The following is a 21,097-nucleotide window of genomic DNA, read 5'->3' as shown; positions in this document are numbered from 1 at the left end:
TGCCCAGGGAGCATTTTCACATTGCCTGTCAGTGATGAGGCAATGAAACACAATTGAATATTGAATATTTATATTGTAAAGCCATATCACATTTATAGGGATAAAAAAAGTCCACATTACTCCTGAAATCAAAGGATAAAAATGATATTTACAGTGTAGTATAGTTCCATTGCAATGTGTAATATCTCTCCACAAATCACCAACAACAATTTTGTAACGTGAAGGATTTGATAATTTAATCGCTGAATGGGAAAGAAGTGCAACACAGCAGTTTAGTTAAACCATTGTCACTTTCAGTTCACAACAAAAACAAATTAATATTTCAGGCTCAGGGTCTCTCCGTACGACCTTCGTGTTACCAAAAAAAAAGGTTTGGGGGACGGCGAGGACAAGCAAGTGGGTTGCGAGAAGAGGAAGTGAGTTAGACGGCTCAAAATACAGGCGCACCAACCACTTCCGGTCCGGCTGCAAAGTTTTTCCGCCACCGACCGGATTTGTTTGAATGTGGCGTCCGTGCGTGGTTGCGCTTAAATTAATAAGACCTTTAACATCTTCAGTAGCTACACGCAAGCCACACTTTATACGGCGGCCACACACCCAGGCTAACTGCGTTTGTTTAGTCCCTATACACTTTTCTCTGCACACGGAACCGCGACACATGTCAAGCGAAGCTAAGAAAATCCGCACCGAAAACAACATGACTGTTAAAAAGATCGGAACTCACAACGGGACCTTCCACTGCGACGAGGTTCTGGCCTGTTTCCTCCTCCGACAGCTCCCCGAGTATGCGGTAAGTACAACCTGCTGCTCGGTGAGGCTGATTGGGAGACTTTGGGGTTTATTGAACCACCACATGCTACTGTTGCCTAACTCCTTATAGTCATATTGCAAGGAGCATCACGTCGAGACCCTCCACAAACCTCGCTTAGTTGCAGTATTTCTTCAACCTGCATTGTTATTTTCTGAACTAGGAAAAAAAAAACATTTTTTTTTTTTTTTTTTTTTTTTTGTCATGGGTCCAGTGTCATGCTAAAACATACCAAAGGGTGGCGCTGTTGTACAAATAGACGGATCTTAGCAAGCATCTGTGGACATCACGGTAACTTCACATCACACATTTCAGAGGCAACATAATACTAAAACGTCATAATAGCATTTTAAATTAGAGTAGAATATCCTTTATTGCCATTGCAACCACATTTTTGTTTTCACTTCTGCAATATGCACAGTATAAACAGTAAAATCACTATTAAAGAAAGAAGAAATTCCTCTTTCTGGCATTAATGTAATGTACATGCAACATTATGAAAGTCTGCGCATTGTTGTGGAGGTTGAGGAGCAAACATGAAATTTATTAATTATCTACCACAAATTCGATTTTTACTTGCACTGGTCAAACTTATCAGTTTAAAACCTAATATTGAGTAGGTCGCCCTCCTACTGCCAGAACAGTGTTGAATCATTGAGGCATGGACACACAGTCAGTGAGGGAGTCTAGGACTGGAGCGTTAGCTGTATATCCTTTGGGTCCTGTGTGTTGAGTGATCAGGCTGCAGATGCTAAATCACATTGTATCTGGGGAGTTTGTACTCCAAGTCAACATCTTATTTCCTTGTCTCGAGCTGTTCCTGAACAGTTTTTGTGGTGCTTTGTCCTGCCATGGAAGGATGTGTTTAGGTTGAACACATGATTTCCAAGCAAAACACTGCACTAATAATCTGTGATTTTAATCTTGTGGGATTAGTTTATGTGACTTTAAATATAATTTAAGTTAATTAAAGTTTAAAGGCCAGAAGATTAGCTACACTCCTGTTATGAATGCATTTGGGTAATTTATATAAATGATATTTCTTTCTTGATAAATTATCTGCAAATCTTTCTTCTCGTTACACAGGATGCTGAGATCATTCGGACCAGGGACCCGGCACGGCTGGCAGAATGCGATGTTGTTGTAGATGTGGGAGGAGAGTTTGACCCAAAGAGGCATCGCTATGATCATCATCAGAGGTACAACTCTGGCGGTCTGGAGCGTGCAGTTTTTAGTTATGCCCCCCAAACAGCTACTGAATGTTTGACTGAAAGTGACAGTTAAAGTTTGATATCAAATTATTATCGTGTCCAGTGTGGTGGAAGGATATTGCTCACTGCCACGTATACAGATGCTATGTGCTGTACACAAGAACAAATTTTACTAATTAACATATTTGTCTCCTCAAATTGCTCAGATTCAGCTTTATTTGTCATGAGCTGGATTAACATAAGGTAACAGTGCAAGAGCACAGTAGTATATTTACTGAAATGTAAAGCATGAAAATTCATTTGGCCTTAAGCATTTTGAAGGTTCACTTCCATCCATGCAGGTGAAAAACTGGTGTAATGTCACGTGTAGCGTCGGCACAGCAACAGAACAGGCGGTGGCACTAGAGTCGGCGCCGCTTTTGGGTCTGGTTACTACCATTTGCGTCAGCAACGGTGCCACTATGGTACAGAGCATCGATATCCCTAAAGTGACAAGTGGCAGTCATATTGCATATTGCAGTGTACCAACTGATATGTTGTATGTTCAGTGCCCAGAGCTTCATTTATTGTGAGTTGAGGAGTCTGATGTCTTGAAAGAAACCATCTTTCAATGTGTGCGTGCAGGCAGGCTCCTGTCGGTACTAGCATGGATTAGGCCTTCTGCAGGCACCGCTTCTGATAAGTGCCCTGAATGGATGGGAGGCTGTTTCCAGTGATGTACAGTGCCATTTCCACCACCCTCTGTAGTGCTTTCTGGCTTCAACTGGAACAGTTCCCGTACCGTGCTGGGATGCAGCCCATCAGCGGCCTCTTGATGGTGCACCTGTAGACATTTTTAAGTATGTTAGGATTTATGCCAAACTTCCTCACTCTCCTCATCATTTAGATGAAAGAAAAGCTACAGTATATGAACATTGTACATTAGTACAATATAACACTATCAGTGCAATTAGAGGTGCATATATATTGTGTTTTTTAGTAAGCCATCTCATGTATTGGGGATTTCTTGCTTTAATGAAATCATAGAAAAAAGAAAAGCCTTTTTTTAATCTTTTTTTTAATCAGTAGATCTTGTCATCATCTGGGGTTCAAGGATCAGCGAGAACATTTACATGTAACTTCTGTTCTTCGACTCTTAAAGCGCCCTGATTGCATGAATGATGAAGGACGAGTCTCTACGTTTTGTGTTAAATTTCCTGGCAAAGTTTCTTCCGAATGATTGCATCCACTCAAAGTCTCATCACGTTGAGTAATCAGCCCATTCCAGGTCTCTTGTCTGCTTAATGTACTGATGATAACGAGACATAGCTTTTATGACCACAGCGATAAAGATATGCTAGGGCTCTCTTCCTGGCAGGCGGTTAGTGATAATTAGCGCTCCTTCAATTGAACGCCCCCCTGCTGTTGGTTCACGAGGCACAGAGGCTGCCACGACACCGTCAGGGGCCACCGGAGAATGTGGCTGTCACTCACATGCACGGATGGGGGAAATGTGGTTGTGATGGCAGGGATGGATATAAGTGGATGCTCATTTCAATTGCACTTCTTTTAAAAACATCCACTGGGTACAGATGAGGTTGACAGCAATAAAATCTAAAGCGAGTGCGTCAAATTGAATCACTGGATGAGTAGGTAAACGTTTCTTGGAAATATTCTTATTGGCTTTCTTGTTGACAGTAGATGATATGATTCCACTCTCATACCTTTGTGTTTAATGAGATGTAACCTGTTTATTAGTGATCTTCAGAGGTGCTAGTAGGTGTTTTTTTATTTTATGTACAGAGTGAGCATGACACCACGGTTGATGAAGCTTGGATTTATCGCTGGATTCTCATGTTAGAATGTGTTTCCTTTCACTAATGTAGAGCAAACAGTAAGATAATAGCGGAGATGAAAAACTCCTTTACAACAAGAAGAAACTTTAAGGAGAACCTAGCTCATGAGGATGGTGGGTGCAGAGACAGAAACAAAGCAAATAAAAGACAAGAGACGGGAGAATCAAAAGTTGTCAAATAAATTCAACACACATGCATACATGCGTAATACAAATATGTATGGTATGGTATGGGTGAAACTTGAACAAGACTGATGGGCAGAGTGGGTATGCAGTGTGCTTGTACAGTTTGAAGATTCGGAGTTTCTTCTATTTCTGATAAGGTGACTATATAATATAAAAATGACATCTTAGACAGGGCAGAAAAAAATGCAGTTTTGTAGAAATTAACATATGGAAGCCGTAAACACCGAGCATCAAGGGAGGCCCCCCACCAAAGAGAAATCACAGCAGGAAAATAAATCGTTTTTTTTTTTTTTTAAGTAAAATTCCATTTGGACTTTGGAATAAGGGGGGCAGATCTTTGAGTACAAGTACGGTTTCCTTATATATAAAAAATAATTATTATATTTTATTATAGTATAGAAAAACAATTACACTATTAATAGTGTGAAGAACTGGGGCAGATATACTTTTGTGTCAGAAGTTTCTAAAGTAGAAAAGAAACTGACTTAAAGAAGTTGAAGCGGGAGCAATGTTTTGACTGAAGGTAATAAAGCAAACAGATTAAATCTGGCAGGGATTAAGACTGTGGATGCTCACACCAGAAATAGACTCGCTGCTCAGTCTCAGCAAAGGAATGAAAGTGAGTAAATATATCTCTCAGGTGAGAAGAACATGATCCTCATTTTGTAACGGCTCAGTTCGAAGGGAGAAGCTGAATGCAGGACACAGCTGGCAAGTTCATAAAGCGAAGTGTGCAGCAAGTACAAACTAGAGATCCAACAAAAACTTGAGATTAGAAAATAAACCTCATCAAAAGCTGCAAAGGGAGAATACCTGGAGGATTTACAGATGAGCTGTTGAGGAGAAAGGGCTGGACACAGAACTGATGAACTAGTTCAAGGTGGAGTACGCGATCGCAAGGGAGGGACAATAAAGAGTATTAGTACGGAGTAAAAGAAATCATTGACACGTGAGGGAAGTGAGACTTTCAAAGTAACACAGGAAACAACAGCCGAAAGGATAACACGACCAAAACAAAGAACCATGACTCTCATCGCCAGTGGAATTGTGTAATGAACTCACTTTGTGCAGCTTTGTTTGACAACTTAGTTTAAAAGTTAATCTCACTGGATTTGCATCTTCTTGCAGAACGGAGGGAAACACGTTTTTATGGCCACTGCAGGCTTATATTAGCTTAAGTCTATAATGCGATTCATGCTTTCCTAAAAATCAGCATATCATCTACTGTAATTTAGTTATTGTATTAAGGCCAAGCTAAACACTGATGAGCTACAATATACTAATGAATAAAAGTATGAATTTTCCAGATTGCAAATTACTAGTGGGAGTAGCAATAACACTATTAGAAAAAAGAAAATAAAATTCAACTGGTCGGTGTTTAACCAGCAATGACAATCTGTAGAACTAAATCACAGTCGGATCTAAACGAATTAAAATGCAACATTTTCCACCTGCCATCTGCCTCTCCAATGAGCACAGGAGCAAATCCAGCATGGCTTTGAAAAGAAAACTATCACATAGTAATTTCTTTTGTTGTGGAAATGCTTCCTGTATCTTGCAGAGTCGTAGGTGTAGAACGGGGACACTGGAAGACGCAGTACAAACATTTATGCTACAAAGCTGCTGCAATGTGTCTCCGGTTCCACCCTGTACCACCGATGACATAAACGAGCCTCACAGCTGTCACGTTCTTTATTAATGGGATAATCAATGGTTTTGACAGAAAGTAAATGAAGACGAATGCACGAGCTGTGTCACAATGTCTGTGCTAGATTTCATGAAAAACACGAAAACATTTAGACAATACCCGACTGTAGCAGCAAGTCTGCTGATGTGAAGACAAGATTCTGGAGCGAACAGCAACAACTGAACTCTGTGGAAATCTCCAATGAAGCTTTATTAATGTAGCATGCAAGCATGCTTGTTATATTTTTCAAAATAATACTCTTTCAAGTTTGTGCATATCTGCAGCAGGGGTCACACAGAGAAATAAAATAAAGATAAAAATAAAATAAAGATCTAAAAAGACACACATCCTTAGGCTGCATGTGAGGATTCACTATATAATGTAACAAGTCATGGTTCGTTGTTGAAGTCCATGTCAATGTTTCCCTATGTTTCCTCTCCAGCTCATGAAAGTCCAAACTATACTCTAGGATGCCATCTCTCTGGAGGACGGACTCATTATGGACTGGCCAATAATGTTCCTTTCAAAAACTGCATGAATAGTATTCACTAAGGCTGTTTTGATGGTTTACAGTGATCAGTGTCATGAAGTGGTGCAGCTGGTGCAGTATGAGATTCGTAGTACCTCTTATGTTTATTATGTTTGAACATTCACTCCCAAATAAATCCAAGCCTTTGTTGTGTTCTTCTCTGTCAGTCGTGAGCCGGTTCGGTTGATGCTGCCAGACGCACCCTTCTTTGATTTTACACAAACAGTCTGGTGACTTTCTCTTTGCTAAGACCGTTTCCTTTAGCCGTTCTCCATTTCAGTTGGCCTCTTTCCCGTCTTGCGATTATCAGCATAGAAATGCCCCGGCTTGCCCAATTAGCTCTTTAATGGCTGTGATTACCCCCCACTTCCCTCGCATGTCACTCATTCATTTGACGGTCTGTTTTCCGCTGCGCTGCAGCCCAAGCATCCTAATTAAGCCTGAATTAAATGACCAACGGTGGCTCGGTGCTGGAGCCCACCCAGCTCAGCACGTGTTTGTGGAGAGACCGACCTCCAGTGGCTCCGTGTGCTCAGACTCACAAACACGCCTTGGTGACACAGCATCATAGATGTCATGTTATATCTGACACACAGGCACTAATGGACATTGCACAGCCTGGTGCATTGAGGAGGTCAGATAGTGGGGAAAAAGTGTGAATTATCTGTTTATGAGAACGAAACGAAAGTGTAACAGCCCAGGCTCGCTGGACTGTCTTTTTTGATTAAAAAGCGATTAAATGATTACGAATAATTAGCTACTGTAATTAGCATATGAATGATTCATTATTCTTATTAGTACTTTATAAATTGTTGAAATGATGGCCAAATAAATCTGATTACAAGAGATGATCTCTAGAGCTGCAACAAAATATTTACTGATCTAATAGTGAAATTAAAGTAATCAAAGGCCAGAAAACCTTGGCTGCAGCTGCTGTAATGATGCGATTTGCTTTTCTCCTTGTCACACATAATTGATTAAAGATTAAACATTGATTGAAGATATACAATATGCTCCATTTCGATTCCTATAAACCTTTTAATGTGCGGCGTTTTAAAAGTTTTAAAAGGCCATTTAGTTTCCTTTGTAATCCGCTAACAGATTGTCTTTCTTCTGTTCAGGAGTTTCACAGAGACCTTCCACAGCCTGTGTCCAGAGAAGCGGTGGGTGACCAAGCTCAGCTCTGCCGGCCTGGTCTACCTCCACTTTGGCCGGCGGCTGCTGGCTCAGCTGACGCAACTCAAAGAGGATGACAAGCAGCTGGAGGCGCTGTATGACAAGGTGAGAGGACAAAGATGACAGATTTATACTGAGCCATGATTACTGCTGATTGTTTTATTTGTTTTGGGTTTTTTTTTAAATCACCAAACAAACACTGTTTTGAAAACAGATATTTTCCACTGGCCCACCTCAGCTGGTAAAGTGAACCTAAGCACTGCCAGATTCATTATGGAGTTGGACGACAGAAAACAGAAAGGCTATTATATCTGTTGCTAATTATGTTAATTAATCTAATTAAGATGTTGGCCAAGAAATGATCATAAGTCTATCTTCACTGCTAAAACTAAAAGAAAGCTTAACATTGAGTTTTTTGGTAGCATAGACTAGGGCTGGGTGATATACCGGTTCATACCGAACACTGGTATTATTTTCTGTTGTGATGTGAATTTTTTAATATACCTGTGCGTTTGATTACACAGCGTTTGTAACGCTGCGCCACGAGACACTGTTTCAGACGTGACCATTTTCAGTGTGGCACTTCTAAACTTTTATTTATTTATTTATTTTAAATCTCCAAGCTGTCCCCAGATTTACACTTCAGCAGGCAGTGCTAACACAGGGCAAAGCTGTTTTACTACTAGTGTGGAATTATACTACAATACTTACACATCATCACAGTAAAATAGTCCATCAATCTACCACATTAATTAATTTCACAACCAGTAGAAAATGTGAACACATTATTATGCATGGAAAATAAATACCATGATAATGTCAGAATTTTGACAATTACAGTGATATACATTTTTGGTCACATTGTCCAGCCCTAGCATAGACCATAGCTAGATATGTCAGATTCAAACCAAGCCTCCATTTAATGCATCTCAAGCAGCTTGACCAGCCTTGGCACGTGGCAAGTTTTGACGACCAGGCACATTAAGCCGGCTAAATCTTGTGGCACCATAAACATTAGCACTGTTAACTCATATTATCGCTGACCTTTTGGTGTGTGAGTTTGTTTAAAGCCCTGAGTAATCCTTTTACCTACCGCTGGGTCTTTATCTATTTTAGGAAGTTGCATGTCTTATCTTCGTCCAGTTCAGACTCACTGAACCCAACTTTTTTTCGCCCCAAAGCCTAGTTTGACTTGTAAGCTACTTGAAAAATGTCAAGTCTTTGGTGAATGACCTTTAAATATACAGAGGAGTTTACTTTTCCTCACTAAATCACGCTTCCTTTCAGTTTACAAGTTAAGTGAGGGGAAAAAAAGCTCAGTTGAGTAACTGCCCACACACTGAGCAAGTGGGCTTTAATCATGATTTAATAATCCCTGGGCATTTATCTCTGAGCCCTGTTTAATATGCCGGCTTCATGCTTACAATTAGCATAAATGTGATACCATTGATTCCTGTGCTGTTACAGTTTCATGACCTCTGCTGTCACATGTCGATCTGAATTGCTTGCAGGTGTACGAGAACTTCGTGGAGGCGGTGGACGCTGTAGACAACGGCATCTCGCAGTACGACGGGGAGGCCCGTTACACTGTCTCCTCCACGCTGAGCTCACGTGTCGGCTTCCTGAATCCACGCTGGAACAGCAAGAGTCAGGATACTGAGGTGAGGCTGTGTGTGTGTGAGAGAGAGAGAGAGAGAGACACACACACAACAGATACACCCACAGATAACCTGTACTATACATGCTTCTGCATTTGTGCTACAAGATTTTTGAAAAGAGTTGACATTTCTTGTGGTTTAAGCTGTAAAATTGTGCACTTTTCTTAGGTTGACTTGGACATTTTTATTCGGATGGTGTTGAAGTTATTGAAATAATTAAATGAAGTTTGGACGTGTAGTGGGATGGGTCAACGTTACAAAGGAAAACGTGCAGTTGAGCAGCGTCACAGGGTTTAACTAACGCATTAGAAAGAAGTGTGAGGACATTTGTGGCCAAACAAACACACACACATCAGTAGTACGCTGGGTTCCTCTGAACACAGTGAAGTAGTAAAGTAGTTTAGTCAATTGTTTCATAACCATTCAAGTCTGTCAGAACGGCTGCATTTTCTCACTGAGTATAAATAAATGACCATGCAACAAAACCTTTCAGGTTGATGAATAACATGTCGCCTTGGCCCCTTTTTGTGTTTACCACCTGGGTATTTATTGGAAAGCAGTCCCATAGTTTGACTTTCACATAATCAGGAGCAAGGATTGACCTGTAGTAAAACAAAATACAAAATGGCTTAAGAGTGTTGTGGTTAACATGACAGGTGCAATGTAGTGCAATCATTGTCACCAGAGCCTCAGAAATGGCCGAGCGTGATGTTTCTTTCTCTCATTAGTGCAGGATGGGAATGCCTGCAGGAGAACAGCACCTGTCCTCTGCAGACTCTCATGAGATACCTGCAGCCTAGGTTTGCATATGTGTTGACTACGCTAACAGTTTTTTTTCCATCATAGAGGCTCTCCAGGGACACGCTGCCCTATTTGTTTTGGTTTTTTTTTCCCCCACCACATTCCAGCTTGCGTTATTATAATTCTTGTCCTGCCACTTTCCTCCAATTTTCTGACTAACTGACACTCCAGGCAAGCCAGCCCTGAGAGATAGGAGAGATTTCAATTGGCGAAGGTTTGGTAGACAACAGCGATCCGGTGAACTCGCAACAGTGGCTGTTTGTGATAATTGAAAAACCTAATGGATTTTCATCTCCTCCATCCATGGCTGTTAAAACTCACGGCCACTGCGAATCTCTCATTCGGGTGCATCCTGATAGACTTCTGCACGACCAGCGGTGCGTGTCTGCTTTTTGTGTCCAGTGATCACTTAGGTTTTCTGACACACAACCCTCCTTTTAAATGTTGCACAGTCCCAAAGTATTCGGCATCAGACGTTATTGTAATTCAGAGATGACATATTTGTGAGAGAATGAATGAGCAAAATATTTTTAGCAGGTGAGTGACGTTCACTGAGGGCTTTTTCTTTCTCAGCCGAAGTCCAGTAAAAACAACATATTCTCAAGAACATGATGCAATTTCAGTGTCACTTTCTATTACATTTTAACATGTGTGACAAATGTGTTTGCATTTTGTCTCCAGGAGAGTTTCAAGAAGGCCCTGAAGATGGTTGGGGAGGAGTTCCTGGAACAAGTGGATTTCTACAGGTCAGCCTGGTTGCCGGCTCGTGAGCTCGTGGAGGAAGCCATTAAAAACAGACATCAGGTACAAACATTTTTTATTTTTTTTTGGCGCTGATTTTTCCACTGTATAGAGTTTCTGTCACAGCTCTCACATCTGGGAGAAGTCCAGTGTCTTTTCCATTTTTGCAAATGTTTTTCATATTTATTTATTCTGTTCTGGATTTAATTTTAGTCCCAACTTGAATTTACAGTCAGTCAGTCCCAAAAACACACAGTGTACTTATACTTGTAACGATGCCAATTATTCGATTCTGCTTTCTTATCTTTTGTGTGTAATGCATTTCTAATTGCATGGGGAAATTAAATCATTTCTGCTCTGCGTCCACACCCAATTTCCTGTTTTCCATCTCATTTCCAGGTAGACCCCAGTGGAGAGGTGTTGGTGTTCACCGTGGGTGGGTGTCCCTGGAAAGAGCATTTGTTTGCCCTGGAGAAGGAGCTCCAGGTAGAGACACCCATCAAGTTTATCCTCTACCCAGACCAGGAAAAAAAATGGAGGATTCAGTGTGTCCCTGCTGGGCTCAACACCTTCCAGAACAGGTACTTTATTTATTTATTTGGAACAACTGCAACTTACTCCAAATCTTTTGTTCTTATTTTTTCATTTCAACTATTTTAATATGAATTTAATATGAATTATGAATTATTATTTTCTGTAAAACATGCAAGACACATATCAACTGGCCAAGTACTTTTTCTAATGCATTAATACTTACGTGGACGGGATCATTAAAGGTCATTCAAATAGTATTCCTGCTCTGTGTGATGCAGCTCGTGATCTTAGGTGCAGAGGGACCTTACCTTGGCAGAAATCTAGCATGCATCACTCGCACAGGTGTCGTGACAGTGAGTCACACACCAAAAATGTTCCCAGGCACCTTTGTGGGAAACGTGACAGCGACAGAGTTTTCCACGTGTGTTGAATTGAGTTGCGTCCTGCTAACGGAGACGATCCACGGCGTGTGATTTAACTTAAATGCTTTTTGGACCATTTGACAACTGCTCGCGGAGGGAGAGAGACGCTTCGACAGCGATATTAATATTTGTTTGTAGGATGAAGGAGTCTTTACTTCCGGCAGAGGTGTTGTTCTCAAATTGCTCTCTAAGGAGATGAAAAGATGTAAACAGACTCACGCCTCAACGGAGCCACCTGAGTCTTATTTTCCGTGCACATCCCTCACACTCAGCTGTTTCTCTCTTGCCTTCTTAATGTTAATTAAACATGGTGCTTCAAGTAAAGCCAGCTGACGGATACACTACACATGCTGTTTGCTCATATAGACATATGCTTTTATTTTCAGCCTGCTCCAGGGTTTTTATGAATATTAATGAACGTAAGATTCAGTTCCTTTATTCCACTCACATCCTTCTCATGATTTGAATAGGATTTAGGACAGGTAAAAATAGTTTGTTTATAGTTTTCTTTATTCTTTAAATGACAGCACTAAATAAATTAGAATTTTGATGTGCCAATGTGCTTATGCTGAACAAAATAATTATTTATATTGCCGAAGATCAAGGGTCAGTTATCAGAGCTCGGCTTGAACGACGTTCTCTCTGAAGGGTGAAAACAAAATAGCGACGTCAGTGTAGCGTCGAGTCTGATCAACGTTTTTGCAGCCGAATCAAATCAAGCTACAACTTTCCACCATCTCTCTTAAGGCTAAGACTATTTTTAGTTGCTGGAAAGCCAGCGCAGCTTCCCTTGCCCATAAAAGTTGTGCGACAGAAAGTATGTCTGGGTTCTGTCCGTTGGGAAATGATTATACCACAGATGTTGATCTGTCGATCAAATCTTTTGGGCTTTTGTTTACAATGAAATGCCACAATTTCACATGGGACTACGCAGTTAAGTGCTGAAGAATTTTTTTTCTCTGCATTGGTTGACACACATCCTATATGCTCATATACTGATAAGAAGCTCAAAACACATACTATAGCTGAGGCTAATATTAAACTTAACTGTTACATAACTGGAAAACTCTGAGTGGTTCCCTGCATATACATATCTTACCTCTTCTCTCATGTCGGTCCCTGCTGCTGCTCCTCTTGTTGTTGGACATTTCTACATGTTTTGGCAATGAGGTTCTGAACCCTAAAGCCAGACGCCCGAAAGATTAAAGTGCCTCATCCATGTTCATGAGACCATATTAGTATTCTTGTCCTGTCACTCAGAACATAATGACAGTGATGACAGCACAAAGAGCCTCTGTGTGAATCGTCTGTGTTCCTTACCCCTGGAGGGGAATTGTTTATCCGAAGAGCCTCTTGCAGTCTGACCAACAATGCTGTTCTAATAATGTCATCAGTATACACAGTGGAGTTCTGTAAGTGTGGAGCGTTTTCTTTTATTACTTTCCTAAATCCCAGAATGTGGCGCACTTCATCAAGTTGTCGTCAATGAAATCGCCTCCCGGGCTCGTCCTACTTCTAGCTGTCATAGGGTCATGTTTGTCAATGATTTTGATTTGATTAATTTTGATCTTTTACTTTTAAAATATATGCAACAGGAAGACTCTGAGGCGTTGATGTGATTGGTCACGTCGACCCTAGTGACTGAGCATTTGATTTTCATAGCTGTAAACACCAACAATACCACCTGGGGATAAGTTCTGATGTTGGTTACCTCTTTGATCTTGTGCCCCAGGTTGTAAGATTGATTTTTTTTTTTTTTTTTTTTTTTTTTTTTTGTAAAATCTCAGACACACAAACTTTTTTTTATCACATCTTATATTTTTTACAGCCCCAGACACACCAAACCAACATCAAAGAACTAGCGACAACAAATATGTACCGTTGCCTTGACCCATGGAGTGTGAAGTATGTCTGGGCTAAAAAGTTGCACTTGAATGCACCTGGAATACCAGAAGCAGCTCGGACATACACCCAGGTACCTTAGCGAGAATGAATAACTCCATACAGGCCGGTGGCACTAGTCTGTGTTTGTCATTATAAAATAAAAACCTTAGTCATGCTGATCAGTTTGTCTTCAGTATCTTCATAATGTCACGGCGAAGATGCAGGGCCTTCCACGTGAGCCCTCTATAACATTTGTTGTTTGCCTCATCCCTTGTGGATTTTGGATTTATAAGCTAAAAAGCCAGCATGATCTCTCTCTCGCTAATAAGCCACCTGTTCAGCTTCTTACTGGCTGGAAGCCAACGGTCCAACTTGTGTCAGGGGTTCAGCACACACAACAAAAGCTGACACTGACTGATCAACGGCGCGGCCACACCGCACCCCTGTGGGATTCACAATTTTAGGCAGATTATATCAGCTGTTAATTATTCTGTGATGACAAAAAATGAAAACGTTAATCTTCTTTCTTTGCTTGTTATTGCTTGTAAATGTTTAAAGGGAAATCTATTAAGACCCAGTGGTATTGACTATGATTAAATAAGGAGATTTGATTGAAATACAGATTTGTGTAAAAAAAAAAAAAAAAAAAAAAGGAAGAAAGGAGGTAATACCGTGAGGATGGAGCGATCTCTGGTATTGCTTGTACACCGATCAGCCATAACATTATGACCACTGAAGTAAATCACACCGACCGTCTTGCAATTCATTGTTCTACCGGGAAACTTTAACACCTGACATTCACGTTGATGTTGCTTAAACACCCACCTAGACCAGACCAGGCACCCCCACCCCATAGCTATAATACTCCTTGATGGCAGCAGCCATCCCCTGCAGGATGAAGCCTGGCACAGACACACACAACAGTTTAAGAACAACTCGAGGTGTTGACCTGTACTCCAAATGCAGCTCAACTGATCAAGTATCAGTATATAGGTTCATTCACAGAGACCCTTCTGCTCAACTCTTAGGAACTAAAGTCCCCCACTAACAACATCCTTTTAATAACCACAGGACACCCTCAGAAGGTCCATGTTCATTCTCTGATGAGTCACAATTCTTTTGGAGGCACAAGGGAAACCCACACAATATTAGGAAGGTGGTCATAATGTTATGACTGACTCGTGTATATCCCCTCATCAAGTGGGTGAGGCTGATTTCTATTTTTATAGTGTTCTGGTTAGTCATATGAATGAATCATAGCAGAATGCAATATGAAGTAATTTGTCCCCATTGCCACTGTACTGTCACTCACGCAATTAAAACAGTCGAAATTTTGTATGTGATTTGTTCACCAACAGCTCCAAGTCATTGCATGTTCTGTCACAAGTGGTAAATTGGCCTTTGCACAAAATTAAATTAAATCCTACTTTATTCTCCGACATCTTCAGTCTTATTAGATTACTTCCTTGGAGCAAACGTTAAGCTTTTAGTCACATTTCTGTTGTGGGAGAGTAATTATCATTGTGACTTCTGTTTAACGTTACTCACCCCCAGCTCCTGACTGACTGTAGGGAGCAAGTTTCATGTGGAAGAGAGGCCTAATAGTAAATTTAATTGCTTTTTGAAAGACTACATCTTCACACACACATTTTTATTTATTTTTTTCTGCTCCGAGAAGCTGTTACAACATTTATTATATCTTCTACTCTGGAGGCATTTTCTGTTAGTACAAATCCTCACGATGGAATGTAATGTTTTATGAAATGTGAATCAAATTAATTCCCTAAAAATTAGCCTGAAACTTCCTGTGTCTCAGATAAAGCAATAGATGAGTGAACTGAGATACAATTACACAGCCTGCCACTGACAATGAAGGCATAATCCTAAAGAAGGAATTATACAGTGTGAATATGCTGAATGACTGTTGCTGAATCAAATGCTGGCCATAAATACAGTAGTGTCGATAATAACATAAGGTTATACACTGTATTTTTTTCTGCTTTGCACATGAGTCATCGGTTGGATGTCTTTCTCTTGAAAAGAAGACCCTACTATGGTCTCTAATAGGTTTTCATTTTACAATACAAACTTTTGCAACTCCACCAATTTTAGGGCCCACATAAAAGGAAATCTCGCTTTTAGTTTGAGAACTCCAGGCTGGTGTTTAAGTCTGAGCAGGCAGAAATAGAGAAAAAAAATAAAAAATGATGACACTGAAACTTCCCTCCTGGAACTTATTATTTGCTTTGGAGATTATTCTTGAAAACGCTTGTCACAATGAAGGTTTTTAAGCGACAGCCACACTGACGTAACCCTGTCAGTGTGGCTGCCGCTTGAAGTTTCTGCCTTTTTCTGTGTGATTGATCTCCAGTATTCCTGACGTTAGAACTGACACCGTCTCAGCAGATGGTCTCTTACGTTACTAGTCCACCTGACCGCCATGTTCTTTAAATGTCTTATTACGCCTGACATGATGTGGCCTGGTGCTTTTATTCTGGGTCTCATTATGGATACACTGTGCTTGAGAGCGGTCCTGAACACATCATGCCTATAGACATAGGAAGAGGGTGGTAACAGCTTTTTGATGTCACATATCTTCTATTTTCCTCTTTCTCTTTGCGGTGTCATTAGTGATTTTTTTTTCCTCTGTCCCTCTCTTTTGTAGAGCATTTTTCCTATAATCAGCCCCTTTTTTCTGTTTCATTGTTTTTTTTCCTGTGTTGTTCTTTTTCCACGAATCCCATTTCTCCCTAATCTCTTCCTCATCCGCCTTCTCCCCCCTATCTCGCCGCTTCACCTTTCACACCTTCCCTCGCCTCATCCCTCCCGTTGACTTTTATTTTTTTTTCCACTCGGCTGCAGAATCTCATCAGGAGGCCGCTCTTTCAACTAAAAGGACAGGCACCTGTTTATGGTGGCGGAGCACTTCAAAGATTCAATTTAATGCAAACATGCTGGTTGGTGTGGAGCTACATGGGAACAATGGCTTGTTGGGGGGATAAAAAAAACACAGCTCCAGATGGCTCTTTCTCTGGGTGGCCTGCTTCCTCCCAGTAGGCTTGTGCCGACTCTGCGAAAGGGGTGTTGTTATCACCCATGTCCCTGCTACTGCACCTGGGGGGGGGGGGGGGGGGGGGGAGGTCTATTTTTATCAGCATCACATTGCTTAGGAAATGTGAGCCGGCAGAACGAAGAGGGGAGTGGAAGCAGTCCTTCCTCGGAGATGCGCTATATAGAATAACACTGTTGGTGGACGGCAGCAGGAGCTGAACCAGAAACCTACACCTATTTCAGGGGAAACACACTGACTGCTGTCACTGTTATCTACTGAACCCTTGCAGCAGGGCTCCAACTGTTGATCATTTCCTCTCTATCTCTTCTTATTTTCGTCATACAATAGAGGCTCCCCAACAATCGCCCGTCTGTCACCAGGTGACATATTCAAGCCTCCAACAAACAGTCCAGAAGCTTTTATCTAGCAGAGTAGAAACGAGCAGCAAATCTTTCAACGTGTCTTTGCTTCAGCAATAATAGACATAATTTATCTGTGTAATTGATGGAGCTGATGGTTTTTATTCCGATATCATAGATTTAAGCAGGATAAACAGCTGTCTTGGGAAGTGTGGAGGAAGTGAAAATAATTCCATGTAATTTCCCCTTCAAAAGTGACTAAATTATGCATGTTCTCCAGCTTTCCCCTCTTGTGATATCAGTTGGCTGAATTACCGATATGGCCTGTGTTGAAAGGAGAAAATGTGTGAAAAAAAAATCTGTAGCTCAGAAATGATGTCCCTGAGTCAGGGTGCAAGAGGATCCAGCACCTCTCCATTTAAGTGGCTCTCGTTATCCTCCGATCAGAGGGTTCCAGCCTGTTTAATGTCAGTAAATATGGTTTAATGTCTTGAAGCTACTCTAAAGAAGTATCATTTTTTTTTGTAAGAGGATTTGTCCCAGGTTATAATATTTAATATTTTGAAGTCTACTCCCATGAGATGCTAATTACCAGTACCAGTTGTGGTCTTATTTTTAGATTGGTCATCTAGAGAACGAAAGCTTCCTGGCCTGTCATAACAACAGGCATCCCCCCCTCCTACTCCTTCCCTTATTATCGGCCCTGTTGACCTTTCCTCTGAGCTCGTTTTCCAGCCATGCTGTGGCGCTATCGATTGGCTGATACTTTAACGGGGATTAGAGGTTTGCCATGCTTTCCTCCCCAGGTTGGCCTCTGGCAGCCTTAATAAGGATAAGACTGTGCAGACCTGGGATAATTGCCAGGAGACTAATCACAAGTTTCATGCAAATCATCTGACATTGTGGGTTCCTTTTCCACGGTTGGTGATGGTTGTCTGTGCCATCAGGATGCTGCAGATAACGACAGTTAATATTCAGAGGCAGAATTCATAGAAGGAGCCCCTATACGGGTTGGACAGACGAAAACAGTGTTAAATTTGAGAACTTGGCCACTTTGTTTCTGACAAGTTCAACCGTACACTCTATAATTCACCGGGCATGTGGCAAAGAGAAAGATGGGGCTGAGTTCGGAATGACATTCACCGCTTGTAGTGGATTTAAGTATGAAACACATTTAAAGTTAATTTCAGAAGCAGTCAAAAGGTGAGAGGTAAGCGATGCGGTGCTGAATTGGACTGAAACCAGAATGAAGCATTGTCAAGTATAACAATACTTTGAAGAGACCAGGGCGATCACCGATAATGACGATAATGAAGGGAAAATTGACACGCGTGTATGCATTCGATGGTAATGTATTTTGAACGATCGACCTCGTTGCATACAGACATATATGCTTCATGCAGTAGGGGGTAAATGAGCTTCTTTGCATTTTTATGAGTTTTCAGCCTCTGTCCACTTCCTCCATAGACACTATGTCGAGGTCACATTTTAGACCCTTGCAGAGCCAGTCTTTATATCTGAGAAGCTTCACCCAGTTAATATATGGCATTACTGTTAAAGGGTCACTCCTATTAACTTCTATATAGGTGTTTTATTTACTCCTAATATTGTCTTCCCGTCGACCACGCAACTTTTATCCTTTTAGCCAACTTATTCTCAACTAATTACTGTATTTTGTACACTTCTTTTTGGAAGTTTTCCGTAGACCACATTTAGATCTAATTATATGATATATAAGACGGGTCAAATGTGACCTGGAGGACAATAAGAAGGTTACATTATTCCTGAGTCCACAATTGGTTCTCCTAAGAGCTGTTCTTTTGCTTGTGCAAATGTGCTGCTTGTGCAGCACAGCGTGTTATGCAAAAGTAATGTGTCAACAGGAAGTGAGCAGCTGACCACATAGTGTCCATCTGTAAGCCAACTTGCCCTTCTGTGCTCCTGTCTCAGGCTGTCCCTGCCAGAAGAGTGGCGTGGTGTACGCGATGAAGCGCTGTCGGAGCTCAGCGGGATCAAGGGCTGCATCTTTGTCCATGCCGGAGGCTTTATTGGCGGGAACAAGACCCAGGAAGGAGTCCTGGAGATGGCCCGGAGGACCCTGCAGGCCGCCGCCCAGTCCCCTGCAAACGGAAGCAGCTGACCAGTTAGATAGGACAGCAAACAGCACATTTTGTTACGTGGCCCCAGAGAATAACGAGGATTATAATGTTCCTTAAGCATTTTGTGTTGTACATCCGAGCCGCCGCAAATGTTGTTTTGTACTGCAGAATGGAGATGGGCTGGAAATGGCAACCAGATAAAATCGGACCAATTCGTAAATGCAAACATTTCAGCACATTCTCCCCCACAGTTACATTATTAACTCATAGTATTCTGCTCTCTACCTGTTCTCATAAATGTAAGTAAACATTTCAGCGTCAACTGTTTTGTTAAACGCATCATTAAACTGACTTCCATTCGTATTTTGCTTACGTCTCTTGGTTTTTTACGTAACGTGCCACCATCTAACCGATCGTCTCCAGGATCTTCATCAAAGCCTGTGAATACCACGGCCTTACCTTTCAAGGGTTGATTTCTATAGACACCTGGACCGTGGTTCTTCCTTTCATTTCCAGTGTGCTGACATTAACTGCAGCACTACAAAGAGATACAGAGGCTACTTCCACTGCCCCTGAGATCAAAGCGCCAATAATGAGGCCTGATTAATTCTGAGAAATTAAATTTCCAAACACCACAAAGAGGTGCTCCTTGTGGCAGCCAGTGTCGTGACAAGGTTACCGGCACTGGGGCGAGTCGTACAACCAATTTCCCTGTAATAAAGTCGGGAGCGATATGCCTTGAATATTCTCATTAATACTCCAGATTTCCTTGTCCCTGTATCTCTACCTGTGACGCTCCTCCTTTCTGACCTCCTGCTGCTCTTCCACTACATAACGTAACGCTCTAATTTCATTGCCGCCCGTTTTATTTCCATCATCGCTGGTGTCATCCAAATGCCACTGGGTAAATAAATAAATAAATAAATAAATAATCCACGTGTTGTTACTTGCGGCTGTTAACGTCGCCCTGGCTTCATTTCTTTTTCCTCATTTCTCATTCATTGTGTTCAGCGGTGCGGACTGTTAATTCTTAAACGACAGGAACGTTTTGCTTTTGTTTGTTTTTTTTTCTCTCTCTGACAGAAGCTTGTTGTGTGTCGGAGTGACTCCTGCTCAGGAATGGAAACACGAGGTGCCTGTTAGCCTGCGAGTTTACACATACAGTACTACACATACAAAGCTTGTTTTATATCATCTCATCTAAACTTAGTGTCAAGTTTCAGCTGCTGAGCTATTGCTTCCTTTTTAGCTGAGGGCGCAGTGGCTTTAGAAAGCAACTCTTGCTCTTGCATATTCTGTACTACACATAAGCACGCGCACGCACACATTTTAATGTTATTACTCTGCTCTGTTGTGCTGGACTTGAGCCAGGCTCTCAATCTAATCTATACACATTTCTGACAACCTTTTACAGCCACCCTGCTCATGTTGCAATCTTGGCCAACTGATGTCGTCTTATTTGGGGCGCAGCAGAAGATGACCATTTTTGTTTCACAGCTTGCCTCACCGAACAAAGGTGTTGTTCATAATGGTGGTGTAGTTAGAGACACTCTGAGAGAGAGACATCAGTTTGAAAGTGGGAAAGAACAGTAAGCTAATATGTATTGATTTGAAATTCCAGTCGCCGCTCTGCCCTTGCGTGCATAATTTCAGGTGTATTCATGATCAAGTGCACTTGCCTGATTGCTGGGTGCAGGAAATCACACGATGCTCTCATTGTGTTTTAAAATTCAAAGTGTCCCCAGAAGTACTTTTGCGCATGTTTTTGTTTTATTTTAGTCCATGCTCTGTTGTTTCCTTCCAGCACCAAGTGCCTTCCTGTCAAACAAATTACCTGCATCAGCATGGAGGATCTTTTTTCACCGTATTTTCTTATGACGCAGCACAAACGGACCAAACCTTTGTGTTGGCCTTGGGTCGTACGCAATTTTAGACAACTCCATTCCCAGTCTGGTCCCATTTGGCCACACGGTGGAAAGAATGGCTACCGAGAGCCTCAGCAGAACATCTGCCCCCAGCCTGACCTGCTGTTAGGGGATTCAATCCCGAGAGAATGACAGGCTAGTTACAAGAAATGCTCCACTGCTTTTTTATCTCCCTTTTCTCCACTCCACAA

At 41.5% G+C, this 21,097-nt stretch overlaps 1 protein-coding gene across 1 annotated transcript; it reads left to right on the top strand.

Moving 5' to 3' along the window:
- Positions 1-446: 446 nt before the first annotated feature.
- myg1 (myg1 exonuclease) lies at positions 447-19,344 on the top strand. The gene is made up of 7 exons (XM_047583890.1): positions 447-790; positions 1,895-2,007; positions 7,377-7,536; positions 8,943-9,092; positions 10,572-10,694; positions 11,031-11,212; positions 18,833-19,344. Exons 1-7 carry the CDS (start codon positions 503-505, stop codon positions 19,020-19,022), a joined length of 1,206 nt encoding a protein of 401 aa, XP_047439846.1. The 5' UTR covers positions 447-502; the 3' UTR covers positions 19,023-19,344.
- The last annotated feature ends 1,753 nt before the right edge of the window (positions 19,345-21,097 follow it).

This window comes from Mugil cephalus, chromosome 4 (assembly GCF_022458985.1).
Source record: "Mugil cephalus isolate CIBA_MC_2020 chromosome 4, CIBA_Mcephalus_1.1, whole genome shotgun sequence".
NCBI lineage: Eukaryota > Metazoa > Chordata > Actinopteri > Mugiliformes > Mugilidae > Mugil > Mugil cephalus.
This window is presented reverse-complemented; position numbering and strand designations above follow the sequence as displayed.

Excerpts from the sequence above, each read along its gene's own strand:
- myg1 (XM_047583890.1), top strand. The coding sequence starts at position 503 with ATGTGGCGTCCGTGCGTGGTTGCGCTTAAATTAATAAGACCTTTAACA. Across the intron at positions 791-1,894 it reads GACAGCTCCCCGAGTATGCG|GATGCTGAGATCATTCGGAC; the intron begins GTAAGTACAACC and ends CTCGTTACACAG. Across the intron at positions 11,213-18,832 it reads CTCAACACCTTCCAGAACAG|GCTGTCCCTGCCAGAAGAGT; the intron begins GTACTTTATTTA and ends CTCCTGTCTCAG.